Here is a 25,252-nt window from a genome sequence, read left to right as displayed (position 1 = left end):
GTTGGAAAGATAATTCGATTATCTATCTAACCATAGGTTATGGGACACATAATTCATTTTGTACTAAAAGTTATCACCATTTGAAGTTGACCCATTAGAATTTTCAGCTAACTGGCTGCTAACCTTCGATCTACGGTCAGACCTACGGATCGTGGATCGAATGACGGTCTGTGCTGGTCAACCGTAGTTCGGGACTGAAGCTGGGCTTTTGGGGCATCGATCCACGGACACGAACTACGGTCCGTGACCTGACCTACGGACCGTAAGTCCGGCCGTGGGTCAACACTTACCCAAATAGTCCCAATTACGAACAAGGATCTCCGAAACCCGCAAATATATTAGGATAAAAAGTCTCCTAAATCAGTAGGAATTATGAATTTCCTAAAATATATAAGAAAAAAGTTCAAGACATAATTAACTAGTTATTTTCATGATTTGAGCCTACAACCTTCATGCATGTGGCAACAAACGTTAATATCCTTTAGCTACATCATTAGGCTCCTAACTAGCATAGTTAACATTTAAGCTTTACTTGTAAAAGAATAGAAAACGAATTAATATCCTAAACGAAAGAAATAGTAATTGAATATATTATGGTCATCATTATCAGGAATGGAATATTCCCAGTTGTGTTTTGTGAAAGTGATCTTACAAAGACGTGTAGTCTTTACTAAACAATGTTAGTGATTCATTATTATTGAATGATAAATTGAGATAAAATTACATATGAATTTATTATTAATAATAATGTGACAAAACGTACCGTGGCCTTATTCTTTAAAATTTGGTGCATGAATCATGTATTTTCCACATAATACATTTCAAATATTCGAGAGAAGATTGTTTCTTTAATTAATTTCCTATAGGCTTCTTCACATGTTCTTGGATGTTTCATTTGTTTCCATCCCATGGGGCTGCACAAAATCTTCAAACGCTACGTTCCTTAATTCTTAACTACTTCTTACGTGAGAATGAAGCATTCATGCATACTTCTCTTTAACTTCTTCCCGCCAAGTGTAATCGTTATCATAACTTTGAACTTTATAGATTCAAATTCTTTAACTATATTTTATTTGATTTTATAGGTTCGAAATTTGTTATATGTACTTATCTAGCTAAATTTTTTAAGTACATATACTTATTTTGGTTAAAATTATTGAATTATGATGTATCTATATAGCTTCTAAGCTAAGTCCAATTACACGATAAAATCTGAAGGACAAGTTTCCTAAATTAAATTAGACCATGTTTGTTTTAACTCTTAGGGGTTGTTTGGTTTGAATACAAGTTATGCTAGGATTAGTTATGCTGGGATAAGTTATATTGAATAAATTATGCTGAGATTAGTTATGTTGAGATTAGTTTCTATTGCTTGTTTGGTTTGTCATATTCAAACTTATATTCATTGCATAATTTTAAGAATAAGTTGTTTGTTTACAAAAATACCCTCCACCTTATTTAGTTTTTTTTCTCTTTGCAAGCTTTAGTTATTCATTCTTAAAAATAAAATTTTCATCTTATTTAGGTTAAATATTTTTGTGTGTGCATTTCTATGATTGTGCCGTGTGTTTTAAAATTAAATTTTCATCTTACTTAACTTAAAAATAAAATTTCCATCTTATTTAGCTTAAAAATAAAATTTCCATCTTATTTAGCTTAAAAATAAAATTTTCATCTTATTTAGTTTGAAAATAAAACTTTCATCTTATTTAACTTAAAAATAAAATTTTTCATTTTAAGTTTATTAAAGTAAAATAAATTTTATTATTAAAGTTATCTACATTTTAATTGATATATAAAATATATTTTTTAAGTGAGTAATAAACTATTTAATTAAAAATATGTGATTTAGTAGTGGAGTAACATTTTAAGAAAAACAACATATAAATAAACATAAGAATTAGACAAATAAATTTAACTTGTAATATATTCATAATAAAAATTGTATTTATAAAATGTAATTTTTTTAATAGAAAAATATATTATCATAAAAACAACGACTAATTAAGGTTGTGAATGTTGTTATAAATATTGTTAAAAATTATGTTAATATACATAAATTTAAAAATGGTGTATAAAAGAGAGTTTAAGGGGATATTTTTGTTATTTCACATATTTTGCCCAAAATAAGTTATCATGTGATTGCTATTCCACCCCAGTAAGGGGGACAACTTATCTCATGAGTAATTGTTAATTCTGGAATAAGTTATCCCAATCTTTGTAACCAAACAACGAATTAAAAATCATTTAAAAATTATCTCAAAATTAATTTCTCTTATCCATCACACCAAACGATCCTTAGATCTCTTAATGTAAATACTAATTTAAACCTAAGTAAATTAAGTACTACATTTTTTTTTTCAAAATCACTTTTTTGTTTTGTATTTATTTAGGTGATTTGGTTCTTTTTTTTTTTTTCTCAATGACTCCTGCGAATAAAACTTTTTTTGTTTTTACTACAATATTCTTTTCTCCCATCGTACAACAATTATCGCCAGCCACCACCCTCACGAAATAAAACTAGCAGCCTGCATTATTGTGTTTGGTAGGGATGTAAATGTTTTCCACAAATAATATTTTTTCAGAAAGTATTTTTCAATAAATAAATAACTTTATTTTTAAAATAAATAAAAAAAATTATGATTATTGAGAACATTCTACTACTTTTCTGTCAAAATATTAGTCCATGTCTTTTAAATACAAATAAAAATAGGCATATTATATGATGCTTGAGTTAAGAGGGGGCTAAAAATTTACAATAAGCAGCACAAAGCACACACAAACACATGGCTTGTTGTGATTGGCCAGCATAACCAGCTCACACTCCTTCGACTTCGAAATAATTCTACTTTCAATTTCTTGTCGGTCATAAAAATAGTTTTACTTTTCTTTAAAGAATTTTCTTTGTCCCCCAGCTTGTATGATACTATTAGAACAAAATCAAGAAAAAATAATAATTTGAATGCTAATTTAGGGATTAAAGAATACGGATTTGGCACTATACATTTTTTCACGTCTTCATTAAGTTTATGAAAAAATAAATCATCAAATAAAAAACTCAGACGCAATAAATAATATTTTTCATCTGGTGTTCAGTATTATACTACAATAAGAATAATTTTTAGCGACAATAAATATACACATTAAAAAAGAGTGTTAAATTTTTTACCGACATTAGTTAATTGTCATTGATCCAATATCGTTATAGGCTTTAGGAACACTTACAAAAAGTGTTAATTACAACTAAAAAAACATATTTAACGGCAATTAAACTATTGTCATTATTTAAGTGTCTCTAAAGATCATTTTTGGTGTAGTGACACTAGAACACAAATACATCTGAATTTACTCTGCTTAGGGTCCATTCAGAGAGATACGCTTCATATTAATGAAAATTTAAACTCCAAGCTAAAAGTCAAACTTGAAACTTCTAATTAAAAAGAGGAATAACCCATCTTCTGCGATCAATGGTACAACAATCACATTTCAACTATCGTCATTTTGATTTTAGACAGAATGATTTAACAAAATTTCACTTGACAAATATATTCAAAAATGATATTTTCTCTTCAAACGAAATTTTCAATCTTAACTTACAATTGTACCCTATACTATTATTTATATATAGTCAAAGTAAACATTTGAAAAAATTTCCTAGCAAAACTCCATCATATAAAATAAGAAAAGAGAGAGTATTATTATTGTATTTCATATGATAAAAAAGGAATTGTGACTTCCGTTTTACTCTTGTAATACTGGTATACACGTTTCATCTTCTTAATTTATACTTTCAAAATTACGCTCTTTGTATTAGTGTCAAGTCATACCAAGATGGAGTAGTTGACATAAGTTTCTAATCAAAAGATTATTTCATGGCTTAATTACTAGCGTTTGTTTTACTCCATTTATTCTTATTGAATCCAAGTATAAGAATTTAGTATAAATAAAATAATTTAATTTTAAATTTTCTCTTATAAAATTAATCAACCAATAATACACACACAAACATGCACGCAACTAAATATGTATATATTACTATACATATACTTAATAAATGTAATACTAAAATAAAAATCATAAAATAGTAGCGTTAGATTTTGTAACAAATTCATAACAAGATTATTCTACTTATAATGATAATGAATTTAAATAAAAATCTATGATAAAAGGTATTACATAGATGGCGAGCGAAAATGCTATAAGTAATACAAACATTTCATAGGATAAAAGGAGAGGGGTCGAGGTCGGAACAAAATGTCTATTATTCAAAGTTGAGGGGTGAATTTGATTTATAAAGCATTGTTGGATGGTGGGGTAGTATTAAAATGATTTCTAATCACTAGTTTGAGCTTTTCAAATTTATACTCACTTCGTTCACTTTTATTTATCTACTATTTTTAAAATAAATTTTCAATTAAAAAAAAGGTGCCATTGTGGATATATAAAAATGTGTCTGTTTTGATCGATAGTATGAGATAATACATAACAACCATTCAAAGAAAGTGTTAATATTAAGGGAGAAGTCGGACAAAATTAATTACTCTTGATTTTATAAAATATAATGACAAATATTTTTAATAACCTTGATAACTCGTATAGAATGAGGGAGTATAATTGTTCGAATAATATAGACTATATATAGTGTATATATATATTTCTAATAATTCTTCAATAAATATGACAAAATATACTGAATTAGGCAGCAAATTTGATCGCCCAACCAGCTGTGGAATTCTCCAAAAGTCAGATGCTAAATAAAAGGTCGAAAGATGCAATGAAGTTTAACAGATACACACAGTTTTAGAATTAAGCAAATTGAATATTAATTTGACCACATGAAATTTCCATTTCACAACTAACAAACTTCCCATAACAACGATACTAGTACAATAATACAATAAAATTTAGCCAAGGAGGTAAAGGTCAACCAAATCTTAATTAAAATAAATATGTTGGAGTACTTATTAATCTCTAATTATACATTTAGTATAAATTAATAAGTTTTAAGTTATAATTAAAAATCTCTCATATAACAAACTTTTATATCATCAGTTCACTTTTATCTGTTATATCAAGTAACCTATTCTTATATTCAAATTTCACATTATTTATAAGATAATCTGACTATATAAATATTTTGTACACTAACCGTATATAACGTAATTATCTTACTTGTAGTCTATGTTGCTCAAACTCTTAAAAAATGTTAGCAAATGTGTATCAGATTCTTCAAAAATAGTGTAATTTTAAACAACCTAACACATGTACAACATCAAAAGTGAATAAGATTGTTTACTTGTTAGAATTAGTCTAATCACGTGCCATTCATTTCACATCTCATGCAAACTTACTCCTATAAATACCACCTTAAACCATCACTTCCAAACCATCCCATCTTGAGAAATATTTACACATATACACACACTTCCAATTTCCCTACTTTGATTACTCAAGCTAGATATGGCTATTATCCGTTCAAAAATCGGAATAATTGGTGGTGGAATAAGTGGCATAGCAGCCGCTAAACAACTAGCCAAGTACGATCCAATCGTGTTCGAGGCAACGGACTGTATAGGAGGGGTGTGGAAACACTGTTCTTATAGGTCCACTAAATTGCAAACCCCTCGATGTGACTATGAGTTCTCTGATTTTCCATGGACTCAAAGGGATAATACCAATTTCCCTACTTATGAGGAAATATTAGACTACTTATACTCTTATGCTAAACATTTTGATGTCTTGAAATTCTTCAACTTCAACTCTAAGGTTGTGGAAATTAAGTTCGTAGGTGATCGAGAAATGAATTATTTTGGTGAATATGGAAGTTTGTTGACTGGCAATCCTGTCTGGGAAGTTGCTGTTCGTAACAATCAATCTCAAACCATACAGGTTCCAATTCTTTATGTCTGTCTCAATTTATGTGAAACAATTCAAATTTCAAACTTTCTGACGTTTTATGTTTTATTTGTATCAGTGGTATGCGTTTGATTTTGTGGTGATGTGCACTGGTAAATATGGAGATATCCCAAATATACCAAATTTTCCAGAAAAAAAAGGGCCACAAATGTTCAATGGTCAAGTTCTTCATACCCTTGATTACTCTAAACTTGACCAAGAAGCATCTACTAAACTTATGAAAGGGAAGAAAGTTGTCGTTGTTGGCTATAAAAAATCAGCTATTGATCTTGCTGTTGAATGTGCTGAAGCTAATCAAGGTAATTAATTAATACTTTATGTAATTCCTTAATTATTTATAAGTCAAAAGTATATATAATATATGATCCTTATTAATTAACCTAGTGTATTGAATTTTAAATATCTTCAAGTAATAGTACTGTGTGTTTAACAATTTATGATAATCTAAAATGAGATTGTCACACGTCAGGAAGGCAATTGGAATTAATGTATTATATTTAAAAAGACTTGGTAATTTCAGTTCATTTTTTTAAAAAATATTAACGAATTCATAATAGACTCTTTTTCAACTCTATATATTCAAAGCCAATTTGGATACGAAGGGACTTGTTTATATTTTTCTCAAATAGTATATCAGAAAATTACAAACATCGATCGATAGTGTTCTTTCACGTGTCAACGTGTTTCTTATTCCATATAAAATGGCTTCTCATCTATTGATTGTTTGTTTGTGTGGTTTCTAATAGTAATTAAAAGTGTGGTTGTCGTAACAAATTGAATAGTTGCTCCACTTGATCAACTAGAGATTGTTACAACAAAATATAAATTTCCAAAAACAGGCAACGAAAGGACGTTAATTTGTCTAAATCCATAAAAGGAAAATAAATTGTGGTTGTTGACATCAGTACTACTAATCTTTTAGAAAATTGCAAGTGCATATATTTATTTATCAACTCCAAACATACATCATGATGGTTCACGTAAGCCTCAACTTTACAATTATATTTATTTTTTCTAAGAAAATGTCACCAAAAAAGGGACCAAAATAAGGAAAAAAAGAAGCTTGAATTTTTTCTAAAATGTCAAAAACACCTTTCTGATTTTTCAAGTCTCATGCTTTTGACCTCAGGACAACATCACAGATATAATTTCTTTCAAAGCCAGACGAATTAAATATAGAATTTTCACAGTAGAATTGAAAACCGTTCGAGTTAGAAATTTATGAATTCTGGATCATAATTTGATAAATTTTCAATACAAATATATAATTTGAGTCAAAACTACTGAGTTTACCAAACGCAACAAGATAATTCACTTTATTAATTTGCTTGTAACAACTACTTGTAGGACCTGAAGGGCAACCCTGTACAATGGTTGTAAGGACTTTGCATTGGACAGTTCCACACTACTCTATTTGGGGTTTGCCATTTTACTTGTTCTATTCAACTAGATCTTCTCAGTTTCTCCATGAAAGACCAAATCAAGGCTTGTTTAGGACCCTTCTTTGCCACATGCTTTCTCCCATGGTGAGCTCCATTCTTTTTTTTCTTTCTCAATCTAGTTAGTGCATCATCATTTGGCTTAGGACTAACAAAAACGCGCTTATATATGGTGACAGAGAAGAGCAGCTTCTAAATTAATCGAGTCATATTTGGAATGGAAACTTCCACTAGAAAAATATGGACTGAAGCCAGAACACCCTTTTGAGGAAGATTATGCATCATGTCAGATGGCTATCTTGCCTGAGAATTTCTTCACTGAGGCTGATAAGGGTAAAATCATGTTCAAAAGAACATCAAAGTGGTGGTTCTGGGAAGGAGGAGTTGAATTCGAGGACAACACCAAGTTGGAAGCTGATGTTGTCATACTTGCAACTGGTTTTGATGGGAAGAAAAAGATCAAAGCTATATTACCTGATCCCTTTCGCAGTCTGGTAGAGTTCCCCTCAGGCATGATACCCTTGTACAGGGGTACAATCCACCCGTTGATTCCAAATATGGCTTTCGTGGGCTACCTTGAAAGTGTTTCAAACCTGCATTCAGCTGAGATACGTTGCATATGGCTATCACGACTTGTTGATGATCTGTTTAAGCTTCCATCTGTTGAGAAAATGCTTGAACAGATAACACAAGAGATGGAGATCATGAAGAGGACGACAAGATTCTACAAGAGAAATTGCATCTCCACTTTCAGTATTAACCATAGCGATGAAATCTGCCAAGAGATGGGATGGCAATTTTGGAGGAAGACGAACTGGTTGGCTGAAGCCTTTACCCCCTACAACAGCCAAGATTATGCAGAGGAGAAGTAGCTTCATTCAGTAACATTTGAAAGTTTCCTACTTAATTAGCCTATTATTTCTTGTATACCTACTGCTTATACAGCATATTTATCTACTCATTATAAGGAATAAACATCACATGTATGATAGGTCAAGCAAGGTATCCACAAATGTTAAATACCTCAGCTTATGACTAGAACTTCTATTTTTATCAGTAGAAGTAAGGAATAAAGATTAAAATTTCAAGATCATCACGAGTGACTCCATTCTCATTTGCAATTTACTATATGATCCACCACTGTCGGGGCTTCAACAATTGTAAGAAGTGCCAAGTTCAGGCAATTGAAGAAAATTCTCCATTATGCAGTTACTACAACCAGAGCAAAGGCTCATATACAAACTTATCTCTCACGGGAGACCCGAGTTCAACATTCTACAACATAAATTGTAGCATGACTTTAAACTAACAGCTCCTTTGACATCTATTAAATATAAGTGGTTGTACAGCCTATCATAAAACATACAATTGGCACACATTAGTGGCAGAAAAAGTACAAGAAGTTTATTGGCTAGAGGCAGGGAAAGAATGTAGAAGGGGAAACCTTGACGTTTAAAGACTTTGAAGTAACTTCAATGTCTCATCGATATGCTTTTCAGGTTGGAACTGATTATTATATATGAGTTGAACCACTCCATTCTTGTCAAGCACATAAGTCTGTCTACCTGGCAATGTACCAAATAGGTCTCCCGGGATTCCCCACTCTTTCCTAACTTTGTTGCCTTCATCACACAACAAGGTAAATGGGAGTCTGTACTTCTTTGCAAAGGCCTGCAGAATAAAACATGTCAGTTATCCTCAAAAGAGTCAACAACACTACGCATCCTAAATCTAGAGAACATTAATGAAAGGTGACGGCAATATCTAATAAAGAAGTTCAGAATACAGGATAACTAGGAGTATATCCTTGACATGAGAAGAAACGAAACACAATCACAAATTCAGACATTTAGTAGTGACTGTACTTTGTCAGAAATCCCAACAAATGCTCCTTGAAAGATTGTTACCATGTTTAATCACCCAAAGGATCCTCATAACTTAAAAGGGACAGTTAGACTACTACTTTTCCTTTGTTTTTTCCTTTTTCATCAGGCAATGCATACGTTTTGCCAGAGTTCCCTAATAACATTGTATCTCAGCTCTGTGACACTAAACCTCAGATAGTTTACTAGTTGTCTACAACTATAGCATACCTAGTATAGTCCCACAAGTGGAGTCTGGGGAGAGTAGATTGTATGCAGACCTTACCTCTACCTGAGGTTGTCTCCGAAAGACCATCTGCTCAAAGAAACTATAAAGTTACTTCTAGTTATTCGTATATGTAATACTCTGTGGAACAGAATAGGTATTTCAAATAGTCAATTCGTCCTACATAAGGACACAAAGGAAGAACAAGAACAATGTAATTTGGTTTAGGAGAACTAGCACTCTCCAGTTAACCTGCAATAGAAATAAAGTTCCAGACAACAGATTATTTAGCTGTTTAATGCATTGAGCAAGTAAATATTTAATACCTTGTGGGATTCAATATCATCACCACTAATCCCAACAACTTGAGCCCCTGCTTTCTTGAATTTTTCATAAGAGTCCCTGAAGGCACATGCCTGCAGACAGTTTTCACATATTGGTTAGCTCCAAGTAACTTTTGAAGATCATTGCTACAAAGTTGTGAAATCGAAAATAATAGTTCAATGTAATCTATCAACTATTCATGAAGTTGTTGCTGACTTGCTGTAACTCCACAACTTCAATTTTCAACCACTATAAACTAGAAACAAACGAACAAAATTTTTGTTTCAGGATAATAGAAATTTAATCCCAGTCTAAAAAGATATAACATAAGAAGGATGAAGCAATTCTCCAGTGATTTCTGGATGATGTTCAAACAGTAAGTCTATCTTGTTACTTTTAAGAGGACGTGCCACCAAAACCGTTCAAAGGAAACTCATTTTCTACGCTAGCCTATAAAGGTGTTTAGGAACATAACACCATTGTTCAAATAGTTCATCAATATCCATGTTTGGTTTCTACTTTAAATCAACATTTCATAACAATGTCCTTTCAAGGGTTGCAATAATTAATTTCTATTAGTAGGTTTAAGACAAGAGACATCTGAGACAGAGGATCTAATGTATTGACAAGCTACAAATAGGTCAGAATTGGAAGGTCATTCAACACAGAACCTTGCAATTCAAGTACCTTATCGTTTCTAGTACTAGCCAAGCTTCATATTATCATTAACCATGTACCTAAATATAATCTACAACTCATTATTTTCAAGAATTAATTCATCAGTCCACTATGAATAAAGCATAAATCTTTTCTGCATGAAAGTGAAATTTCATAGCTAACACGAAACAGAATCACTGGAAAATCTAACTGTCATTGAGCAACCTATACCTGTTTGGTGCAACCAGGAGTTTCATCAGCAGGGTAGAAATAAACCACCACAGGCTTGCCTTTAAACTTGGAGAGACTCACATTTTTTCCATCTTGATCTTTCAATGTGAATGGTGGAGGCGCCGAACCTTTATTCACCTATAAATATCAAAACAAAATTGAATCGACAAGAAAACCCATGAAAACGGAAGAGCTAAGAGGTAAAAAAAATGCAATGCAACGCAATTTACCTTCGCAACAATTGAAGTTCTTGAAGAAGATGGGGTTGAAAAAGAAGGTGAATGAAGGACTTTAAGGCCATAAAACTGGGATTGTGATGATCTGGAGACAATGGTGAGGTTTTGGGAGATGGGGTTTTTTGGGGTTTGAGCATACTGGAGCAGAGAAGGAAGAGTGTGTTTTACAGAGACGGATAGAGAAGCCATTTTTTTTTCTAATATGTGATAGTGAAGTTTGTATTATTAGCAGATTGTTGGTCTTGTATAGTTTATTTTTTTAGACAGATAAGGAAGAAGGGGAAAGCCAGTGAGTGACTATAGAATTTGGGTGAAGAAGAGATGGGGTTTTATACGTGGTGCATTCTTCACCATCTATATGTCGATAAGTATACAATTTGAATCGAAATATAGAAATATATACTGGTAGGATTATCAACTGCTCAAAATAACATATTCACAGTGGCAGCATGACATGTAACGGTGAGAATGGAACAGTTAGACCAAAATAATCTATTAGTTGAATCATTTCATCAAAATAATATGAAATTTTACAAAATTAATATAAACATTGTTGTCAATAACGTATTAGGTTATATTTCATTTTAGAACCAAAATATACTAGAAATACGTTACTGATAGTAATGTTATAGGCTTAAAACATTACCATCAATAACGAGTCTCTGCAACTTTGCCACATGAAAATCTTTGTACCAAATATCGTTATTAGAAAGCACGTTTTAAAGGTAAAGCGTACTTAAAGTAATGAGTCTGTTGAATCAAATCACAGGTCTGTCTTCTAAGAATCTTTGTACGAAAGTTGATGTTAAAGTCATTATTTTGCGTCACATATTAAGGCTAAAATGTTACTTTGAGTAATGATTCTATCGAATCATGTCACGAATCTGCGAAATTAATGTAGTCTTGTTGATTTAGTCTATCAATAAAAATGTTAGTATAAGTTACGTTTTAACTTTAAAACGTGACTAACTGTAACAACAAACTGCTAAAGTGTTCCCTCAACAATTGACCACAGATTATTATAAGAAATGGTTTATGCAGAATGTTTAGCACATTCCAACAATTTTCTACAAAGCTTCTGCTTATGTTTCCCATTGTTGAAACAACACTCACAAAATTTTAAGATATGGCTTATCAATAGTTGAAATGTATTTGTAAAAATATATTTTTAATAATTATAATGCATATCTTATTTTTATGTGTAGGATTTTTGATGGCTAATTTTAAAGAAAACGTGACGATTGCGTTATATTGGGGTGGCGAAATAATCACTGAAATGATCGGATTCAGATATAGCAAATGTGCCAGAATGATAGTTAGCATGTTTATTTCGACCAACTACATTGAATTAATTGAATTGTTGCATGAGAAAATGGAGACTAATAGTGAAAATATCCATGCTCATTTCAAAGTAACATTACAAGGTTCATTGGGTTCAAAATTGAGAATGACCAATCTTTCCTACAATTTTTTGTCATTTCTCAATTCTTTTCTGAATAAGCTTGATATAAATCTTTTGGAGATGTATATAAAGACTGGATCATATTAATATAATCTATTTCAAATGAATGGTCAATATGATTATCATATGAATTTATTAGCATAAATTTATGGATTTGCCACAATCAGTCAGCCTCATTTTGCATACAGTGCAACACATGGATCCATCAATCATTTAGTGCAGGACCTAACGAGCATGAAAGTCACGCCCTGAGCCCACACCCTGGGCGGGACTGACACTCTAAAATCATTGTTGGCCCCAAGCGAACCCTTGACCTGACTTAACTAATAGCGGAAGACTTAAAGTATTAATACAAGGATTCAAATGCACTTTAAAACAACTGTCTCAAATAAACTTAGAACGTTTAATGATAAACATTCAAATTAGCCAAAGTGACAACTCAAGTCTTTTAGCAAAACATTTGAAATACAAGACTGAAGACTCATATCCAACTGTTTATGAAGCCTCTAAATACTAAGAAGGATGTCGGTACAAGATCCCCAATCATCCTAACAACTGAAATACTAGAAAACAATGTAAAAGGAGTCCCCTGGAAAGCAAGGAGGCTCACCAAATGACTCTGAATGCTCGAATGGATCAACGAGGCGCTGGATGCTGATCCTGATTACTTGTATCTGCATCATAAAAAGATGTAGGCCAAATGACATCAGTACATTGAATGTACGAGCATGCGAGGGGAAAACTAAACATGACATAAGCTTGAAAGGAATCTGAAAAGAACACTTACCTTGACTTTACTCAACTCAAGAATACTCAACTCAAATGCAAAGTAAAAACAACAATAATGGTGCAGTTATACAAAACATTTAAAACAGTAGATGATAACTCAATGTATTAAAGAAATACAATAACAACTCAATTTACTTATAGAGTAATATAATACTGTGGGAGTTTCTCTAACCGACAACCACCACTATGAGCTAAAGTGATTATACATCATCTCTCCCACGCTGCCAGAACTGTCCTATACATTGTTGTGATATAGAACACTTCAACTAAGTGGATCCACTAGTCTATGCTAAAAAGCACTAATGAATCATCTAAAAAGTATGTTCCTTTATACCCATGATGGCTACATGGTTTATAGAGACTTGAGTTATTATGAACTCATCCCCATATCGGTGCTCAATACTACTCCCAAAATATACTCAGCTCATATGCTTTAAAAACAAAACTCTTTATGAGGTAATTACTCAAAACTAGCTTAAAATCTCTCTTGGAAAACGGTGTTTCCCTTCTTTTTTAAATGTGAAAACATTTCAACTCTTGGGAATACTTAGTTCCCGTATAGTCTTTTGAAGAAATGAACTTTACTCTTACTCTTTACTCAACTCAAAACTCAAGCATTAAAACAAAGTTAAAACGTTTGTAAAAGATTTTTGGAAAATTCTATAAACTTCTCTTGACTTGACTCTTAACTTTCCTTGAATTGAATTATGGATTCAAGGTTCATGATCTCATGATGTTTAGACGTACCTTAGAGTGTAGAAATCGACTAGAAAACATAGGTACATTGCGCCAGAGCCCAAACTTCAGAGTCAGGGTTGGGGCGCCCTGAGTGGCGCGGCACCCCAGAGCCCAAACTTCAGACTCTGAAGTGGGGCGCTCTGATAGGTGCGACGCCCTAAGCCTCTGTCCAAAAATTCTCTGATTTTTCTTCATCGTTTTTGCCACATCCCAACCCTAGGTGAGGCGGACAAGTACCATATGAACACATGCTTTACAAGTCACTTATGATGAGAAAGTAAACTACTACTATGCAGATATATTTACTAATGAGAAGCTTCATATACAATACATGTTGACTAGCTGAACCGATACATGCGACACGTGAAACTATGAATTCAGATGATAGCTTTACAATGTCTACAAAGCCTCTACTGGAATTCATGACTGTACCACTATGAACTACACATAGTAAAGACTCGGCAAAACGTTGAATCAACCTGGAGCTCACCAACAACCGTTGAGTATCATGTGCTTCTATTGGGGAGATCTACTAGTTAAGTACCTATACCTGCAGCATGAAATACAATGTCCCCAATAAGGGACGTCAGTACGATAGATTGTACTGAATATGTAAGGCATAATACAACCATATGTAAAATGAGAGCTCAAGTGAAACCAAATACCAATAGATAAGAATTAGAGACCACCTTTGCTTTATACTTGTGGAATCGTGTATGTTACATTCTTTTCTTTACTTTTCCTTGCATTATAATATTTATAAGACATATGATACAAATGACCAGCTGATCAATGGTAGAAGAGGATGACCCATGCTAGGCATTTTAACCCATGGGATGCTGTCTTCATAATTCCACAAATTGGGATTGGCTGATGTTAGGCTTTCACCCCTGATCTACCACCCTCTTATACCAATTGGGATCGGCCCATGCTAGGATTTCACCCCTGAGCTGCCACCCTTCTATACCAATTGGGATCGACCCATGCTAGGCATTTGCCCCTGGGCTGCCACCCATAATTATACAGATTGCTTCACTTAGATTCTTTAATCTTTGAGATTGTTGTTTTGATGTTCATAACTCTTTTGAGATTGTTCTTTTGATAATCATAACTCTTTTGAGATTGTTGTTTTGGAGGTCATAATCATTGTTGAGATTCGGAACTATGGACCAGTAGTAGAAGACATTTGAATATGGACTTACGATAGTAACAATGACATGGGAAGCAAATGTGACATGAACGTGTAATACTTAAGAGCTTATATGACTAAGTAAGCATTTTGACATCTCAAATTGAAGCACTTATCAAGTGAAGACATTTAACATTCAGCCAAGAGATTTGAACTCTATATGATAGCCAAAAACTCACTAACTAATATCAAATACAAGGTATACGTGAACGTGGAACCAATGGAGAACGTGGGCAACTTCAACTTTAGAACGGATACATATTCCAAGTAAGTACATATAAAATGTACAATAGAGAAAGTAAGGATCTTGTGAGGTAACATTATAGTCTAACACAATCGGAGTAATAACCAATAAAGGGAACATTTGAACATGTGAAAAGCTGACATATATATAGATAATTGAAGCAAGTTGGTATGATATGGGAAGATTGTATATCCAACATATAAACATATGTACCATGTGTAATCTAGGATCATTTTGATTTATATAAGGGAAATACGTGCCAAGGGTACTTTGACGATGAAACAAGTTTAAACCTTACATGTTAATACTTGGTAGAGTAAGCACGTACATTTTGTAACAAACTCATATTAGAGTACTTACTTTACTGCTCTAGGGGAGTAGGAACTGCAACTATGGATCAGTAACTACCAAGGACACTTAGAAAGCTTACTTTTTGTAATGCAAGTGTTGGATTCATGCCAAATAAATAGGAAATCGAATAGCTTTGCATACCTTATTCTCTGACCTATAGATATCATGATTCAGCCTCCCCTTTTAGGTTTTAATCTACAATATAAGTCATGATAAGCAGCTATCACACCGTGAGCCCCGTAAAACAGTAGCTAACATTGACGGATAATGAATCCATACAACCCTTAAAATAATATGTATCATCACACCCTCCTTCTTTGCCCAATACATACATTATATATCATTTTCCAAGATTACCCAAGCTGCACCGCAACAATACACATAAAACAACCTCAAATATTCTTTATCATACAACCAATTATTGAACTCACCACCCTCTTTAGTTCTTTATGACCGCACACCCATGATTCTTCACTCAAACTCATACATAAGGAGGAAGAAAATGGAGCAGTCACCTTACCTCAATTTCTGTAACTTTTTCTTATAACTTGAATTCCTCTAGAACTTCAACTTCCCTTCACACTTAAACCAAAGAAGAAGAGAAAAATATCTTAATAATTAAGGAAAGTGAGCAGTAGCTTGTGGGAACTTCTGCCTTCTACTTATAATTGAGCATGAATAACATGTTTTCTAGTCTTCCACGGGAGAATTAAGCTAAATCCATAAGTGTTTCTCTTACCTTGGTTTGCAGATATGAGGGTTTCTTCAAGAACCCTAGAAGGAACTTTAAGGTTGTTGTTTTAATCCTCAAGAGAAAAGAGAGAGAGAGAGAGAGCTGGAGTTAATTCTCAAAATTGTGTGTTAAAAATGAGTGAGAATAACAGCCAATATATCTTATATTGAGCTTTCTTCACCTTTAAGAATATCCTCTAGAACCTCCCTTTTTTTGGTCCATTTTCAGCGACTAATTGGTCAAGTAGGCGATGCACCTGCTTATGTACATCAAGCAGCTCAAAAGGTCAAACTAGGTGATGCACCTACTTGCTTTCACTTGGGCTTAAATATATTGGGCCTTGGCAGATTTGGCTGCTGGGTTTAGTTTCATTTTCCTTTTATTTAACTTAATTTGGGCCTAAGTGACTTCATTAGCATAGGCCCAAATCTTATCCATAAACCTTGGCCTTTTTAACTAGATCCATATAGCTCAAGTAGGTGATGCACCTGCTTGGTCCTTTGGACTGGTCAATAAGTTAAAATAGGTGATGCACCTACTTGTCACCTACTAGCTTAGTTAAGTCAAGCAAGCATCTCACTTATTTTATTCTATTTTCTAAATATTAATCCCTTTTGCTTTAACTTAGCACTTAACTTTCAACTTTAAGCTCAATTACCACCTTATTGTCTCGAGTTTAAATATTCCCGTTGGAGTTAACTTGCAGTACACATGCTGAAACGTGCAAAGCATCACATCACCTTCCGAGCTAGTTTAAACCAACGCTAATCATATAAGAAACATGGTTCCTCACCTATACTATAAGGCTATGTCAAGTATCACAAGAACAGAACAAGCATATGTATAATACATATTGTTACATACATGTAGAATACGGGGTGTTACAGTTTTTCAACTCTAAACCCTCTAAAATCAATTAGTTCTTTCCCCAAACACTTAGAATCGACTATATCATCAATATATGTAAGATTCTACTCGAAAAAACACCTAATCTCATGAATCAAACTTAAGAAACTTCAACAACTAGAACCCACATGAACTTAAACGAATTTCATCAAGAACTCGTAACCTTTTCCTTCAAGAGAACACAATTACGCTGAATTGAATCATGATTGGCGCGTGGGTGAACTAACCCAACGCTATGTGATCTCACATACCTCATAGGATTGAATCCTTGGCGAATCCACAACCAAAATTGCACGATCTTGACGAATCTTGTACTTTTTTTCTCCTTTCTCCTCTTTTCTCTTTTCTCCAAGCCCTAGCGTAAATTTCCAATTGTCTAAACTAAACCAATTCAATTTAGACCCCAATTTAATTGTTAAAAACGAATTAAAATAATTGGGTAAGGAAAAAGACCAAACCACCCTTCCAAAATTCGGATTAGACTTTCCTTATCTAAATAGCCCAACTTCAAATGGGCATATCTCCCTCATACAAACTCAAAATCGTGCAAACTCAGCGGTGTTGGAAAGATAATTCAAAGATCTTTCCTGCGGTATCTTGTAGCACACCTAAATCATCCTGATCTAGGATTTCTGGTCGTTTTAAGTTGAGCAAAACTCAAACTTAACTTAACCAATTTTCCAGATTTTTCATTCTTTCCAAAAATGACTCTTTCTAATTCTAGCTCTTTCTAGTTCTTTCAAATAGCGAGGTGTTACAATAACTCCCCCTTGAGAACATTCGTCCTTGAATGAGATTACTCTTAGTAGGCTAAGGTTGTAACATTTAACATTCAGCTCAAACACCCAACAAGCAAATCTAACACATTAAGCATATCAATTTAAAAAGTACTAAGAAGAGAATTTGTACCTTGATCTGGAATTTATCTAGGCTCAAAGAGATGTGGATATCTCTTCTTCATATCCTCCTCAGCTTACCAAGTAGCTTCCTCAACAAACTGATTTCTCCAAAGAACTTTGACTGATGTTATTTTCTTGGTCCTTAACTTGCGAACCTGCTGGTCTAGAATCTGAACATGGATCACTTCATAAGACAAGCTATCCTTGATACCAATATCTTCAATTGGTATGATAAGTGAAGGATCTCAGATACACTTCTTCAACATGGAAACATGAAATACCGGATGGACCGCTGCTAACTCTTGTGGTAGCTCTAGCTTAAGCTATATTGCCAATCCTTTTGGATATTTTGTAAGGGCCAATATACGGGGACTAAGCTTCCCCTTCTTACCAAATCTCATAACACCCTTCATGGGTGAAACCTTCAAGTATACCCAATCATCTACTTCAAACTCTAACTCCCTTCTCCTAACATTAGTGTAGGATTTCTGGCGACTCTGCGCTGTTTTCAAACCTCTCTTGAATGACTTTCACTTTCTCCATAGCTTGGTGAACTAAGTATGGTCCTATCAACCCAGCTTCACCAACTTCAAACCATCCAATAGGAGATTTGCATCTTCTCCTATAAAGAGCTTCATACGGAGCCATCTGGATGCTAGAGTGGTAACTATTGTTGTAAGCAAATTCAATGAGAGGTAGGTGCTCATCCCAATTACCTTTGAAATCAATCACACAAGCCCTCAATATATCTTCTAAGGTTTGAATGGTGCACTCTGCTTGACCATCTATCTGAGTATGAAAAGAAGTACTCAAGTTCACTTTTGAACCTAAGCCTTTTTGTAAAGATTTCCAGAATTGTGTAGTAAATTGGCTCCTCTTTCTGAAATAATCGATAAAGGAACCCCATGAAGTCTGATCGCCTCTTGAATATACAACCTAGCATAATCTTCTGCTGAATGGGTAGTATTTACTGGCAAAAAGTGGGCTGATTTCGTCATTCTATCAACAATCACCCAAATAGAATCATGATGCCTGCAAGACCTTGGCAAACCTGTGATGAAATCCATATTGAACATCTCCCACTTCCATTCTGGAAGTTCTATATTCTGAGCCATACCACCGAGCCTTTGGTGCTCTACTCTAACTTGTTGGCAATTTGGACAGTTAGCAACAAACTCTGCAATGCCCTTCTTCATACTAATCCACCAATAAACTTCTCTCACATCGTGGTACATTTTTGTGGAACCTAGATAGATAGAATATCTGGATCTATGAGCTTTCTCCATGATCCTCTCTTGGAGTTCATCCACCCTTGGTACACATAACCTACCTTGATACCTTATTACGTCATTTCTCCCTTGTTCAAAAGCCATTACTTTTTGCTTATGAACATTTGCCTTCAATTCAAGCAAAATAGGATCTTGGTCTTGCTTCTTTTTCACTTCTGACACTAATAATGATTCAGCCCTATCCATCACCACTACTACTCCTTCTGTGGAATCCATTAATCGAACTCCTAATCGTGCAAGTTTGTGCACATCTTTTGCTAACTCTTTCTTATCTTCCTCAAAATGGGCGGTACTTCCCATGGACAATCTACTCAAGGCATCTGCAACAACATTAGCCTTACCTGGGTGATAAAGAATATTCATGTCATAATCTTTGAGTAACTCCAACCACCTTCGTTGTCTCAAATTAAGCTCTTTCTGACTAAACACATACTGAAGACTCTTGTGGTCGGTGAACACATCCACATGAACACCATAAAGATAATGACACCATATTTTCAAAGCAAATACTACGGTAGCCAACTCTAAATCATGGGTTGGATAATTCTTCTAATGAACTTTCAATTGCCTGGAGGCATAAGCTATCATTTTGCCATTCTGCATTAACACACAACCCAAACCAACTCTAGACACATCACAATATATGACAAAACCTTGAGTACCTTCTGGTAAGGTCAACACTGGGGCAGTAGTTAACCTCTTTTTCAATTCTCGAAAGTTTTTCTCAAAAGCTTCAGACCATTAAAACTTCACTATTTTCTGAGTCAACTTGGTCAAATGGGACGAAATAGATGAGAATCCCTCTACGAACCTTCTATAATATCCATCCAACCCTAAGAAACTCCTAATATCAGTTGGGATGTGGGTCTAGGCCAATTCTGCACTGCCTTTATCTTCTGGGTATCAACTCTTATCCCATCACCGAAAACAATGTGGCCTAAGAATGCCACAGACTCAACCCAAAACACACATTTAGAGAACTTGGCATACACTCTATCCTTTAGAGTTTGGAGAACTATTCTGAGACAGCTAACATGATCTTTCACATTTCTTGAATAGATTAGATTTTCATCAATGACACAATGACAAACATATCTAAAAAAATCTTGAATACTCTATTCATTGTAACACCACGACTTTTCAAAACGTCTAAATTAATTCGTATCTTCGTGAAAAGACAAGGAGGGCGAGTAATACATTATAAATGATGTGGTATGTCATATTTTAAGTGTTCAAGGGTTGTATCTCAAGTTTTGCAGTTAAGTAAGTGTCAAAATAAAAGTTGGCGGAAGTTATCGTAAGTTCCTTTTTTAAGATTTCTCTAAAATTTGGGTCAAATGTCTCGGAGGTTTTCTCCTAATCGAAGGTCTACGAGTCTAGTTTCCTACGCATTAAACCGTTTGTTCATACGACTTCAGAATAGAGAGATATTTGCATTTTTGTGGGGCTGCACAAGCAGGCACGTGAGGTGGGGCCCTAGGTCGGTGGAACTTTACATATATTTTCTTCTTCGAGCCTTTTCTTCATTTTAGCTAAGAACCAGAAAAAAATAGAGAAACTCATTTCTAGGATCAACTACAGTATATATTTTCTCGACTTAAGTCCTTGACGAAAGTTGTTCTATGCGTTGGGCTCATCACCATGGTATAATTTGTTTTATTGATTTTGTAGTGTTGGGACAACAAGGGTTTGGATATATTTGAAGTTTTTGAGGCGTATTACAACCTTAAGATTGAGGTAAGACCCTTATTTCATCGACTCTAGCTTTTATAAGAAGTAAATAGCAATTTGCAATGGAAATACATATCTTTTATCGTATTGTCATAGTATATTTTATTTTTCTGTGTTGATTATGGTCCTACCTTGTTGTAGTATCGAGGGAGTTATGAGTAAAAGTCATTCGGCCACGTGAATTCAGTGAAAAAGGTATGTTGAGGCAATTCCTTACTTACGGCATGTTTCCTTAAAGCTTAAGAGCAATGTAATTGGGTTGTTATCCTTGTTACACTTGTAGCCATTATTGTTGATTGTTGGCTGCTCGAGTTGATAAAATCCTCCCTTGTCGGGATTCTTATTCAGTTAGTAGTGTCCCTATATTGGACACGACTTAGAGGGTATTTGTATAGGTTGCTTATAACTAAATTGCTCGCTTTTAGCGATTGGATTGTTATTGTTTCCCTTGCGGGCTATTGTGGTTAGTTATAGGAATGTGATCTATGCCTAGAAGGGCTATATTCTGCCTACAGGGCTATATGGATGCCTAAAAGGGGTATGAGTTGCCTACGGGGGTATATTGTGCCTAGAAGGGCTATGAGTTGCCTACAGGGCTATATTGACGGCTAAGAAGGTTATGTGCTTCCTATAGGGCCATGTTGTTGCTTAAGAGGGCTATGAGTTGTCTATAAGCTATGTTGATGCCTACCGGGCTATATTAATGCCTAAGAGGGCTATGTGACTGCCTACGGGGATAGGGGACTACCTATAGGGGTATATAGGCTGATTGGCATCTTTCGGGCTTATGGGGGCCTGAGTAGGTGGTCTTGTGTGCGATTTGTACCTGCCGAGCTTATGGAGGTTGGTTAGGTTGTTGTTTTATTATTTTTGAAAAGTTTAGATTTAGGAGCAGGTCAGTACACTTATCTTATCATTAATTTATTTATCAGATTATTCCAGTATATCAGGATACCTCCTCATAGTCTATTGTCTTTCATACTCTGTACATTATTTTGTACTGATGCCCCATTGCCTTGGGGGCACTGCATTAATGTATGCAGGTCCTGACAGACGACCGGGTAGACCTCCTCAGCAGTTGTATTGAATTTTATCCGGTTGGCTATCTCCTTTCTTTCGGAGCTGCTAGAGTTGGGAGGTTTGTTACCTTTTGTTGTATATATCTTTATGGGTAGGCTGGGGTCCTGTCCTGCTAATCTTTACTACTTTTAGAGGCTTGTAGACTAGTGTGTGGGGTGTATAGCTACGTTATGGCCATACTGGCCTATGTTGTTAGTTTGCTGAAGCTTGTTAGATGTTTGATGTATTGTATTGATATATACTTGCTTTTAGTTTTGGTATAGATATCATGGTGGCCTCGACGACCCAATCAGGACTTCTGTGCTAGTTGGCTATTTATTTATATGATCTCTTGGGAGTAGTTGTTTATTTTATAGATCAGTTGACAGATGTCACGACCCAAGCCTAGGGCCTAGACGTGACCGGCGAATGGGGAACCCGAAGGAACCCCAAACAAGCCTCATAGCGTATCTTACACATCATTGGTCGCGGAAGCAATTAAAATGACCATAAGCGATAAGCATAATCAAGGGGGAAATCGGGACTAAGGGAGCAAAAAAAAAAAAAGAAGAAATGATACATAAATACCATAGATGAATCAAGCTCAAACATAATACACAACTTGTCCAACACCACCTCTAAACATAGGTACTTTAGCGGGGGCCAAGACAAACAACTGGGCTCACCCTCATAGTCAAAACATAACTAAAAGGAAAAGTCTTATACATAGCAAAAGATCATAAGCAACGTCCCCGGAATGGAGGACTCACCAATAACCTTGATAGAAAATCGTATTAGCCACGCGGAGGACGAGGGTCAAGCGGTGCTCCGGTCCCTACATGGTGACATCATGTAGGCATAGAGTATGCGTTAGTACGTTTGAATGTACTAAGTATATGGGATGCAATGCAATGCAACAAGGGATGGACATCATAGGCAAAATGCATAATCGTACCCGATAGATAGCATATTAATGAGATGATATGTATAATGATGCTTATATAAAAATCATATTTAGTAGGGCATAGTATATGTGTAGTGAGTGACCATCAATATAGTATTTCCAAGGCCTACCACCCCCTTGGAGAGGCGAAAGAGGTACAAACCCCTCAATGTGGTTACCCGGGCCTACCACCCCCCGAGCTAGGGACCAAGGTACAAACCCCTCGATATGGTTATACGGGCCTACTACCCCCCGTACTAGGCAACCAAGGTACAAACCCCTCGATACGGTTATACGGGCCTACTACCCCCCGTACTAGGCAACCAAGGTACCAACCCCTTGATACGGTTACCCGGGCCTACAACCCCCCGAGCTAGGCTTGGTCGACTCACACACTATATAGAGAAAATCATATACATGTATCCATTTCATCATCATTTCAATACTTATATAATCATCCGACTCATAGGACGTACATTGGACCTTCCATTTCATAAGAATTCTATAAATGGCATTTTATCAAACATATGGTGGGCTACTTGTTCATGTAAATAAAATCATGTGTTTCAAGAGTACTAAGTCCAACCAATTTCAAAATCCATATAAAACAGCCCACCAACAACATACATATATATATACATATATAACAACCTTCATAATTTGATCATGGAGGCATGAAAACCATAAACATCATATAATCATTCCATTTCATGATAATATACAAAAATAGACCATAATAGGATGTGTAGTAATAATTCCATAATTCAAGAGTTCATAAATGATCATAAGGACCCATAAACTTGAAGTAAAATAGAGGATAAATGGTTGGACTTGTGGAAAGGAAGGTTTCCACAATCAACCCACATACCTCAACTTTGGAGAATTCTTGATGAAGATTGGAATGGAGAATTGCTTGAGATTGAATCTTGAATCCGGAATTAAAGCTTGGGATCCTTGAATTTGGTTGATGATCTTGGTGGAATTTTTGGAGAGGGTTTAGAGAGAGTTTTTGGATGTTTTGAAGTTAAATGACTAAGTATGGATATGTCCCCTTTTTATAAAAACGTCCCAACACTTAGAAAAAAATTGAGGCGGGTGAACAGTGTTTTCGGCTACTGGAATTTGCATTTTCTGCCGGACAGGTTTTACGAAAATGGTCATAACTCCTTCATCCTAACTCGGAATGAGGTGAAACAAATTGCGTTGGAAAGCTAACTCACAGAGCTTTAATTTTGATAGTTTGAGCTCCTTCCAGTTCCTTGTGTGCTGAGAGATATGCCCCTTTAAAGTTGACCCTCAAAATCGCATTTTTTTGCGATTTTCGAATTTTGATACGGTTGTTCTAAAATTCGGGTTAGACTCATTTCCCACTCAATTTGACCCCCTGAATAAGAATATGAAGTCGAATTTCCGAAATGATGCACGGATTTTGAGATATATGGAAATTACAATTTTAGGTGTTTCCGAAGCACATTTTCGGGCATTTTTGGGGTCGTTTCAATATCTCCCCCTTGGGAACATTCGTCCCCGAATGTTAAAGAAACATACATGAGAGACACAAACATGGCAATTTCAGCCCACATAAGGATGCAACAATGCACTTACACCTTATTTCAAAAACCTCAACATAATTGTAAAACCACAATGAACCAATTGTCAACTTAAACATGAATGTATGCAATGACATTATCATGTTTAGTGATGTTCAAGGAGAAACTACCTTCTCCTAGTCATAACACACCAACATCAACATTTCTCATGTTCATAGGAGGAACTACCTTCTCCTAGTCATTACATAGTCCATACATCATTAAGCACATATGCAAGTTTCCATGTTCAATAGCACTCTTTCAAGGAGGAACTTCTCAACTCCTTACTAAGACATGCTCATACCTTATTTTCATGAAGTACAATAGATCACTTATAACCAATGCACTACAACATGAGGGAAACAACTCATACAACTCATCTTTCTTCAAAAACACAAGTTTTTATGGAAATGCGCAAACCTCATTAATTCACATAAAC

The 25,252-nt window shown here is 34.7% G+C and overlaps 2 protein-coding genes across 2 annotated transcripts; one reads left to right on the top strand and one right to left on the bottom strand.

The window, feature by feature from the left end:
* Positions 1-5,442: 5,442 nt before the first annotated feature.
* LOC125850307 (probable flavin-containing monooxygenase 1) lies at positions 5,443-8,948 on the top strand. The gene is made up of 4 exons (XM_049530159.1): positions 5,443-5,889; positions 5,975-6,215; positions 7,264-7,442; positions 7,535-8,948. The coding sequence occupies exons 1-4, from the start codon at positions 5,461-5,463 to the stop codon at positions 8,225-8,227; spliced, it is 1,542 nt and encodes a 513-aa protein (XP_049386116.1). The 5' UTR covers positions 5,443-5,460; the 3' UTR covers positions 8,228-8,948.
* LOC125850308 (peroxiredoxin Q, chloroplastic) lies at positions 8,514-11,184 on the bottom strand. Its single transcript, XM_049530160.1, has 4 exons — positions 10,886-11,184; positions 10,656-10,793; positions 9,770-9,859; positions 8,514-9,026 (listed from the first exon to the last, which is right to left on the bottom strand). Exons 1-4 carry the CDS (start codon positions 11,078-11,080, stop codon positions 8,808-8,810), a joined length of 642 nt encoding a protein of 213 aa, XP_049386117.1. The 5' UTR covers positions 11,081-11,184; the 3' UTR covers positions 8,514-8,807.
* Between the last annotated feature and the right edge of the window lie 14,068 nt (positions 11,185-25,252).

Source organism: Solanum stenotomum, unplaced genomic scaffold (genome assembly GCF_019186545.1).
Source record: "Solanum stenotomum isolate F172 unplaced genomic scaffold, ASM1918654v1 scaffold15911, whole genome shotgun sequence".
NCBI lineage: Eukaryota > Viridiplantae > Streptophyta > Magnoliopsida > Solanales > Solanaceae > Solanum > Solanum stenotomum.
This window is presented reverse-complemented; position numbering and strand designations above follow the sequence as displayed.